We start from the raw sequence: 10,688 nt of genomic DNA, 5'->3' as shown, positions 1-10,688 counted from the left end.
AATAATCTGAGCTTAGTCTTATTGTTTCTCCTCTGTATGTGACTTTTTGTTTTTCTTGAGCTGCTCTCAGGATTCTTTGTCTGTTTTTGGTTTTGGTGAGTGTGATTATGATATGCCTTGGTGATTTTCTTTTGGGGTCTATCTTATATGGGGTTCGTTGACTTTCTTGGATGGGCAGCTTTTCATCTTTCATGATATTGGGGAAGTTTTCTGTCAGCAGTTCTTCTATGATCCTTTCTGTGTTTTCTGTTTTCTCCCCTTGTTCTGGTACTCTTATCACTTGCAGAGTTTTTGCTTTTGATTGTATCCCACATAATTCTCAGTATGTCTTCATTTTTCTTTGTTCTTTTTTATGATTTTTCCTCAAAACAGAGTTGTATCCAAGTGTTTGTGTTCAATTTCACCAATTCTGTCTTCCACTGTTTCAAACCTTCTCCTCAGCCCTTCTGTGACACTATCCATTTCTGAAATCTTGTTTTTTATCTTTTGTATTTTTAATTGTTGTTTTTGTATGATTTCTAGACGTGAATTTATTTTGGCATTTTGTTCCTGCATTATTTTCCTGAATTCTTCCTTTTTTTTTTTTTTTTGTCTGTATTTTCCTTGAATTTGTCTGCCTTTTCCATGAATTTGTCTATTTTTTTCCTCATTTTTGCCTGCTTTGTTTTCAACTCTTGGATAATTCTGAGTATTCGAGATTTGAATTCCCTCTCAGGTAGTTCTAGTGGCTTTTCTTCTACTGGAAAGTCAGCTGGTGTTTTATTTTGGAAACCCACTGGAACCATCTTGTCTTATTTTTGTAAATGTTTTGATATTGTCTGCCGTCTTTGGGGCATTCAGTAGTTATTTTTCTCATTTATTGATTGTAGATTTATTTGTTTTGTCCTGTTTTTTTACTTTATTTGGCTATGTCTGAGCAGGCGGCTGCATGTTTTTTGTTGTTTGCTCATCTGTGGCATACTTTCTGCCTCCTTCTCCAATTGGCTTGGTCAGTCACTCAGATATGGTACAGCAAGGCAGGTCTAGCTGAAGAGGAGCTTCTGGAATGGGTTGTTTTTGGCACTTACTACAGCCACCAGGGCGGGCCAGTAATCAATGCAGGGCAGGTTCTGGTAGGCCATGCCTGGGCTTCTTGGTGGTATGATGTTAAGCACATGGTGCAGGTAGGAAGTATGGAGGGGGGAAGTTGTGATGTGTGTAGCTAAGATGGGTATGGGAGAGAGGAGAGAGAGGACAGAGGAACAGGGGTGAAAAACATAGAAACAAACAAAAAAGAGTGCTAGGGGAGCTTGCATTGGAGTGAAGAGAGACTATGAAATGGAGAAAAATAAAAAGGAAAAGAACAAGAAAAAAAGAAATGAAAAGAAAAAAATGAATAAATTAACATTAGAAAGAAACAAAAAAAGCTCTCAGGGATCCCACCAGTGTAGCTATGAGGTCTGGGAAAGTTGCTCCCAGGCCGTGAAGTACAGCCTGGCTGGAAGGTGTAGAGGTGTCACTCAGCACCAGGTATTCAGGGGACAGGAAGAGAAGGAAGGTATTGAGAGATGAGAAACTGAGTAATGAAGAAGAACAAAAAGGGAAAAAGAGGGAAAAGAAAACAACACAAACAAATTTAAAAAAAAAAAAGTAGAGAAAAACCCCAAAAACAGAAGGAAAAAAAAACTGAAAAAACAAGAGAAAAGAAATGCTCTCAGGGATCCCTCTGCGTGTCTGTGCAAACTGAGGGGGTAGGTCCCAAACTGTTTAGTACTGCCCAGCTAGAACGGGCTACTAAGTCAAGAAAAGAAAATGAAAACAAACAAACAAATAATTCAAAACAAATGAACAAAAAAAGCCCCGGGATGCCACCAGCATGGCAGCACGGACTGGCAAGCAGTTCTACACTCAAGCGGAGCTCCACAGCCCCTCAGGAAGAAGCAAAGATGGCACACAGAACCAGGTATTTGAGAGAAATGAGCGGGAGGTGGTAAGAGGTAAGGAAGAAATCAAAAAAAGTGGAAAAAAGCAACACCAGCAGCCAACAAATGGCACTCAGGGAGTCTACCAGTGCAAGCGGGTGGAATCCAAGCAGCTGGTGCTTCCTGGCCAACAGACTGTGGCTGCAGGAAGCAGAGGTGGCCGAGTGGGGGTGAAGAAGGGTGGGGGGTGGGAAAGCGTATATCGCTGTTTACTGGTTGTTCTGTCTCATGCTGGAAGCTCCATGAAGCTGCTTTCTCATCCCCCTGTTCGCTGGTCTCTGATAGGAGTCCAAGATGGCAGATCTGTGCTGCATTAGCTGATAAGGGACCTCTGCATGTATCTCCCCTCACTCTGTGTTCTCTGTCATTTTGTTATTCCATCTGGTGCTTGGCTGAGTTATCTCTTCATTTGATGTTTAGGGTTTCAGGATTGCTGTTTTCTCTGTTTGGCTTAGTTTTTCGGATCTTTGCTGTGGAGGGACAGCGTGGTGCTTCTGCCTATAGCGTCATGTTACTCCTCTGTTTACTTTGTTTTAATATACTCTTGATAGTTCTATATTTAGTTCTTTATTATCTGTCTTCTCCCACTAAATGGTAAACCTCAAAATAGAAAGGATTTGCTCACTGAAATAGAAACCATGTCTAGAAAAATAATTACCTGTAGTATGAGCTCATATGTAGATTTTGAATGAATAAATGAATGAGTGAATCAAAAAGAAGAAATGTGAAACTCTTAGAGAATAAATAGATCAAGGAGATCCAACATGTGACAAATAGAAGCCTTAGAAGGAGTAAAAGAATGCCTGGAGGAGAAGCAGTAATTAATCAAGTAGTAAAAGGATATTCTCCTGAGCAGGAGAAAGAACTGGGTCTGCATATTAAAAACACTCTCTGAGTTTCAAGCTAGATTGCTGAGAAAAGACACATACAGAAAAATCTATCAACCTTCAAGGAAGAAAGGACAATTTACCTACAAAGGAAAAGGAATCAGAGTGACATCACATTGTTTATCTGTTAATCTCATAGCTAGAAAAGAGCCTTTGCAGCCTCATGAGCAGTGAAAAACATCTGTAGACTACACAAAGAAAATACTACCTCCTCCAAACCTTATATTTGACTAATATACGCTGCATGGTAAAATAAAGATTTATACATATGCAAGAAATTAGAGAAACCATCATGCAGATAAGGAGTCCTGGTGTTGCGGTGAGTGGTTAAGTGATCAGCTTGCTAATCAAAAGGTCGGCAGTTCTAACCCACAAACCTCACCTCGGGAGAAAGAGTTAGCAGTGGGCTTCTGTAAAAATTACAGCCTTGGAAACCCCATGGGGGCAGTTCTACTCTGTCCTACAGTGTTGCTATGAGTCAGAATCAGCTTGATGGCAATGGGTTTGGTTTTGATCATCCAGATACTCTATCTGAAGAAAATAATGAGGAAAATGTTCTTCCCAATTATCAAATGTATAAATGGAAATCTCCAAAAGATAAATATGAAAGGGAAGATGTTATTTAAAAAAATGAAGGTGACATATTGTCTGTATTTGTGTATGTATGTGTGTATGTGCCCACGTGAGCACATAGGTAAATCTAAATAAATAATGATAGAACATTAGTTCTGACTCATAGTGACCCTAAGTACAACAGAACAGAATGAAACATTGCCCAGTCCTGCCCCATCCTAACAACCATTGCTATGTTTGATAGTATTATTGTGAAACTGTGTCAGTCCATCTCCTTGAGGGTCTTCCTCTTTTTCACTGACCCCCTACCTTACTAAGCATGTTGTCCTTCTCCATGGACTGATCCCTTCTGATAACACGTCCAAAGTACCTGAGACCAGATCTCCCATTCTTGCTTCTAAGGAAGATTCTGGCAGTATGTCTTCCAAAAGAGATGTGTTCCTTCTTCTGGCAGTCCATGGTACATTCAGTATTCTTCATCAACACCACAATTCAAAGACATCAATTCTTCTTTGGTCTTTCATATTCATTGTCTCGCTTTCGAATGCGTATGAGGCAATTGGAAATACCATGGCTTGGGTCTGGTGTACCTTAGTCCTCAAAGTGACATCTTTGCTTTTCAACATTTTAAAGAGATATTTTGCAGCAGATTTGCCCAATGCAATGTGTCACTTGATTTCTTGACTGCTGCTTCCATGGGTGTTGATTGTGGATTCAAGTAAAATTGTATACTTGACAATTTCAATCTTTTCTCTCTTTATCATGATGTTGCTAATTGGTCTAGTTGTGAGGATTTTTATTTTCTTTATGTCGAGCAGTAATGCATACTGAAGGCTGTAGTCTTTGATCTTCATCGGTAAGTGCTTCAAGTCCTCTTCCCTTTCAACAAGCAAGGTTGTGTCATCTACATGTATCAGGTCGTTGATGAGTTTTCCTCCAATCCTGATGCTGCATTCTTCTTCATACAGTCCAGCTTCTCGGATTACTTGCTCAGCATACAGATCGAGTTTAAGTATGCTGAAAGAATACAAAACTGATGCACTCCTTTCCTGACTTCAAACCATGTAGTGTCCTCTTGTTCTTTTCCAGAGACAGCTTCTTTGTCTATTAACAAGCTCCTCATGAGCACATTTAAGTGTTCTGGAGTTCTCATTCTTAACAGTCTTATCCATAATATGTTATGATCCTCACAGTCGAATGCCTTTGAATAGTTGTCATATATATATATAGGAAATTGTATATTTTAAAGGTAAGCAAGTGAAGGTTATCTAGCTAACAATTTCAGATCTAAATGTTAGCTTGGTATCCACTCTGTCTCTCCTCTTAAACTTCAGTTACAGAGATTTAAGTTAATCTAGTCCTCAGTATAATGGCACAATATCATTTATTCATACAAGGCCTCTCTGCTATCTATCTATCCATCTATTTATCTATCTGTCTGTATTAGTTTGTTCATTCTCTTATTTCTTCCTCACTTCCAATCCCCTGTTTTGTACTTTCTGTTTTTTGAGGCTTGGTGAAATTTTGGAAATTTACAAATTCCTTCAGGAGTTCCTTTTCCTGTCTTATCTCTGCTACTTCCCATCATGTTCTCTTAGATCTAGACATGTAGAATGCTTGCAGTTGCCTGAAAACGGCATATTTCTTTCAAGAGTAATAGCATAGAATATAGTTTACATTTTATTCAAGGAAAAAACATACAATAATAATCTCTGTATTAAGTCAGTTATAGAGGTCAATTTCTGAATATATACTGAGAATCAAATTCATAGAGTCCCTTTTGATTACTTACATATCTAAAGAAGAATAGACAACTGAGAAAGTCAATTGGTTTCTTATGTATAAAGAGGGAATATTGTTAGTATGGGGGACATGATAACACACCAGGATTTTTATTTCAAAATGTTTCTTCCTTACCTCATCTGACTCCATTTTAATATTTTTAGCCTCTTATTCACCTCCCTTTTTTCTAATATTTCATCATATTATCTTCTATGTTGTTTTTTACAAAAAATTCTACTTATTTATTTAGACTTAAATGCTGATGCTATTTGAAATTTTTTTCTTCCTCTAGACATTTTCTCCCATAAATGTCTTTAATTTTTACTTTTTAAAACTAAAATTATACTTTAATTCATATTTTCATTCTATGTAATAGAATTTCTTCAAAAAGCTCAATATTGTTCTTGAGTTTGCTTATATTTTTACTTTTGTTTTCTGTGTTTTAAATTCTTAACTGGCAAGAATACTATTTAAAATTTTTCTTCCTCTGATAGGAGGCTGATTTGAGAGCACGTTATTTTCCATGTGAAAGATGATATTAGGAAGCTCCTCTTAAATTTCAAGCTGTGTGTGAGTGGAAGGGTAGATCTATTACCTGTAACTCAGCAGGGAGATTTTCTCATTGTGGGTTCCCTCCGCCATTGAGTTAGGTCTCCTGGCATAATGGGACCTCCTTTCTTGTACATAACCAGAGTGCTAACTCTTTGACCCAACTTTCTAGCAAAAAATAAAACCTTCTTTGTTTAGAAACACCCTTCTCAGAGTTGCTGCTTTCCCATCTTCATCCAGCAATCTGTTGAATGATTCCTATTTAATGACTGAGTATAGGTTCTCTGCTTAATTCATAGCCTGGTTGCTGCTTTTTGGAAACTATACTCAACATACTATGTTAAAGTACCATGCACTTCCTTAGCTGATCCTGGACAATTTAATCATCCCCATTCATAAGGGAAATTGAGACACGATATTCATGACTTACAAAATTTTAGAATATTCTAATATTCTCTTCTGTTTTCCCTCCAGTATGAAAAAGTAGACCTGGTATCTTTCATAACAGGGTGGTAATTGGACTGATTTCTGGATCTCTGGGTAGGTCACTGGAGTCCCTTGATAGTTCTTTGTTGTTAACCAAAAGATTGGCAGTTTAAGTCAATGCAGAGGTGCTTTGGAAGAAAGATCTGGCCATCTACTTCTGAAATATCAGCCACTAGAAACGCTATGGAACACAATTCTACTCCGACACACATGGTGTTTCCATAAGTCAGAATCGACTAGATGGCAATTGCTTTGTTTTGGTTTAGGTAGGCATCCAGAATTAAAGAACGTAAATATATTTAACACACACTGAAACATGGAGTTGCAGAGCACAATATATTTAAAACTAGACCAAACTTAATTTTAGTAACAGCTCTAAAATTTTAAGTGATATGATGGAGATAGCGAACCAATTTTCTGAAGTTGTTTTCCTTGTTTATAACGTTGTAATTGTTAGGTGCTGTTGAGTCCATTCTGACTCATGGTGACCCCATGTACAACAAAATAAAACGCTGGCCAGTCCTGCCCCATCATCAAAATCTTTGTTATGCCTGAGTCTATTGTTGAGGCCACTGAGTCAATCAATCTCCTTGAGGGTCTTCCTCTGTTTCACTGACCTTCTACTTTATCAAGCATGATGTCCTTCTCCATGGACTGTTCCCTCCTGATAACACGTCCAAAGTACTTGAGATGAAGTCTCTCCATCCTTGCTTCCAAGGAGCATTCTGGCTGTAATTCTTCCAAGACAGATTTGTTCATTCTTTTGGCTATCCATGGTATGTTCCATATTCCTCACCAGCATCATAATTCAGAGGCATCAATTCTTCTTCGGTTTTCCTTATTCATTGTCCAGCTTTCTCAAGCACATGAGGTGATTGAAAATACCATGGCTTAGGTCAGGTGCACCTTAGTCCTTAAAGTGACATCTTTGCTTTTCAACACTTTAAAGAGGTCTTTTGCCACAGATTTGCCGAATGCAATGCATCTTTTGATTTCTTCACTGCTGCTTCCATGGGCATTAATTGTGGATCCAAGTAAAATGAAATCCTCCATAACTTCAATCTTTTCTCCTTTTATCATGATGTTGCTTATTAGTCCATTTTTGATAATTTTTGTTTTCTGTTTATTACACAATGGTAATAATTTATATCACACAAGGCTTATAAAGAATTAATGAGGAAATAAAAAAATTGTTTGAAAATAATTAGTCTAAGTGACTGGCACATTTTTTGTTGTTAGTTGCTGTTGATTTGGCTATAACTCATGACAACCTTATGTATAACAGAAGAAAACATTGCCCAGTCATGTGCCATCTTCATGACTGCATGTTGTTGTAGTTAGCTGCTGTTAGGAATTTGTGTCCCCCAAAAACATGTGTTGTAAATCTCCTAACCTCTATATTTGTGGTTATAATACCATTTGAGAATAGATTGTTATGTGAAGGAGACAGGATTAGTGTAGGGTATGTCTTTAGTTAATCATCTCTTTTGAGATATAAAAGAGATTAAAAAAGCAAGCAAGTTAGCAGAGATGGGGAAAGGGAGATGCCAAGCCACATGAAGATTGTCCAGGAGCAGAAAATCAGAAGAGTCAAGGACTTCAGAGCCAACAGAGAAAAAGCTTTCCTCTAAAGCCTCCACCCTGAAATCAGACTTCTAGCCTCCTAAACTGTGAAAAAATAAATTTCTGTTTGTTAAAGCCAACCACTTGTGGTGTTTCTATTATAGCAGAACTAGATAACTAAGACAGTTGCCATTGAGTTGATTCTGACTCATGGCAACCCCGTATGTGCAGAGTAGAACTGCTCAATAGGGTTTTCAAGGTTATGACCTTTCAGAAGTTGATCACCAGGCCTACCTTCCAAGGCAACTCTCCATGGGTTTGAACAGCCAACCTTTCAGTTAGTAGTCGGGCATAGTGTAGTATGTGTAAACAACGAGATGATTATTCCTGACATATTAGGGAGTGATTCAGTTCTACAAAGTGAAAGTGCTCAGCTGTGCTAGAACAGCAGGGGAGGTAAATATTACGGTACTTTATTGGTGCTATTTCAGTTAAACTCTGTCCCAGTAACTTTTAATTCTTTTATGAAATCATCCTGTATTATTCTGGAAACTTTAAAATAATGAATATATGGTTAAATTCTTTGTTTTCATTATAAAGTTTCCTTGTAACTGCTTAAAGTCTTGAAAAGTATTGTTTGGTCTTAAAAGCTTTAGTGCTTTGTTTAAAAAGACACTCATTTCAGTATTCTGTTCATTTTATAATAGAAAGTTTATTAAATGTGACTTAAAGTGCAGGGAAATTTAACACAAAATAACGAGAGTAAAACCAAAGAAAGCCCAAAGACTTGTATGTGTTCTTTAACTCCTTATACAGTGGAGATAATAAACTGCAGTATATTGGAACAGAGATTTCTTTTAACAAAACAAAAAAGAAAGGAAGGAAACAAGCAAAAAAGAAAAAAAAAAGCCCTATAATTATCCCAAATATTTCTACACCATTATTTCTAACTGTAAACCACTACGTTATGCCTCAAACTAGTAGAATATAATGACTTCACTGAGAATTCAAAATCTTATTTGATTTTTTTTATATATATTTCAGTAAGGGTCGTGTTCATTCCAATAGTTTCCCAAAATCTATATTTTATTGCTAAATATTAGGTTAACCCAAAGTTGATTTTACACTTGAATTCACAAAAAGTTAATGTTAAGACCATTCAATGAAAAATGTAGTTTACTCTGATTTTCTCCAAAAAACTTCCTTCTTTTCTAAAAACACGAGCATGTAAGGACAAAATTAATGCATGGAGTATGAAATAACATGTAATAAGATGCATCATGATATAATTTAAATAAAACATTATTTTAAGTAGATTGTTAATAGACTTGTGAAAATATTTAAATTGCAACTCTTCTAATTTACACTGATATCTTTACAGTGGTATGCCACAATTTACTGGAAAAAACTGTAAGGAAGTCATTGACCACTGCAATCCACTCAGCATCAACTGTCTAAATGAAGGATGGTGTTTCAATATAATTGGAAGATTCAGAGTAAGTAATTTAATATATGGCAAAGTAATGTAGCACTTCAAAATACAATGGCTTCAGCCAGTCTAATACTTCAAATATTTTTATTAATCTAAGAGTAGAGAAATATAACTTACATGTATATTTAAATGTGAGTCATATAGCCATTGGTAGTAGGAATTTTTAAATTATTTTCCATAAGAATTATATTTGGGAGGACGTTAGTAAGTGTTGTATACAGTGTTTTTATTATAAATATATAAAGAATTGTGTTCTATTTATACATCTCCCTATAAATAAAACCATAGTTACAAATGGCTTAAACGCATAAACTACATGGGAAATAAAATTAGCCTGGTGGCTGTTTGTCAGAGAATATAAAATATGGGTTTTTTTGGTGAATAATTTTTTTTAATTGTAATTTAGGTCAAGGTTTACAGAACAAATAGTTTCTCATTAACCAGTCAGTGCACATATTGTTTTATGACATTGGTTAACAACCCCATGACAAGTCAACACTCTCCCTTCTTTCTTTCTTCTTTTTGGTGAAAATATACATAGCCAAAGATAAACCATTTCAAAAATTTCTACAGGCACAATTCAATGACATCAATTATGTTCTTCCAGTTGTGCTGCTATTCTCACTTTAGATGAAGGTTTACAGAACAAGTTTCTCATGAAACAGTTAGTACACATGTTGCCCTATGACAACGGTTAACAACCCCACTACATGTCAACACTGTCCTTACTCAACCTGGAGTTCACTATCACCAGCTATCCTGTCCACTTCTGCCTTCTAGTCCTTGTCCTTGGACTGCTGTGACTCATTAGTCCCATTTTGTTTTATGGGGCTGTCTAATCCCCAGCTGAATGGTGAACCTCGGAAGTGACTTCACCACTGAGCTAAAAGGGTGTCTGGGGGCCATACTCTCAGGGTTTCTCCAATCTTTTTCAGGCCAGGAAATCTGGTACTTTTTGTGTGTGTTAGAATTTTGTTCTACATCCTTCTCCAGCTCTGTCCAGAAACTTCTGTTGTGATCCCGGTCAGAGCAGTCAGTGGTGGTAGCCAGGCACCATCTTTCTATACTGGACTTAGTTTGGTGGAGGCCTTGGTTGCTGTGGTCCATTAGTCCCTTGGACTAATCTTTTCCTTGTATCCTGTTCTCTTCATTCTCCCTTGCTTCCAAAGGGGTGAGACCAGTGGAGAGTCTTAGATGGCTGCTCACAGGCTTTTAAGACTCCAGATGCTACTTACCAAGGTAGAATGTAGAACATTGTCTTTATAAACTGTGTTATGCCAATTGAGCTAGATGTTCCCAGAGACCATGGTCCCCACAGCCCTCCACCCAGCAATTCAGTCCCCCAGGGAGTTTGGATGTGTCTATGGAGCTTCCATGCCCTTTCCTTGTACAAGT

General features: G+C 37.2%; 1 protein-coding gene across 1 annotated transcript in view; it reads left to right on the top strand.

The window, feature by feature from the left end:
- The window catches only part of EYS (eyes shut homolog), a 1,981,143-nt gene that overhangs the window by 140,693 nt on the left and 1,829,762 nt on the right, over positions 1 to 10,688 (top strand). Inside the window, 1 exon segment of the mRNA XM_012556965.2 lies at positions 9,183 to 9,297. Coding sequence (XP_012412419.2) covers positions 9,183 to 9,297 — 115 coding nt within the window.

Source organism: Trichechus manatus, unplaced genomic scaffold (assembly GCF_000243295.1).
Source record: "Trichechus manatus latirostris isolate Lorelei unplaced genomic scaffold, TriManLat1.0 scaffold00083, whole genome shotgun sequence".
In the NCBI taxonomy this organism is placed as follows: Eukaryota; Metazoa; Chordata; class Mammalia; order Sirenia; family Trichechidae; genus Trichechus; species Trichechus manatus.
Note: the sequence above shows the minus strand (reverse complement) of the source record. Positions and strands in the feature narration are given on the sequence as shown.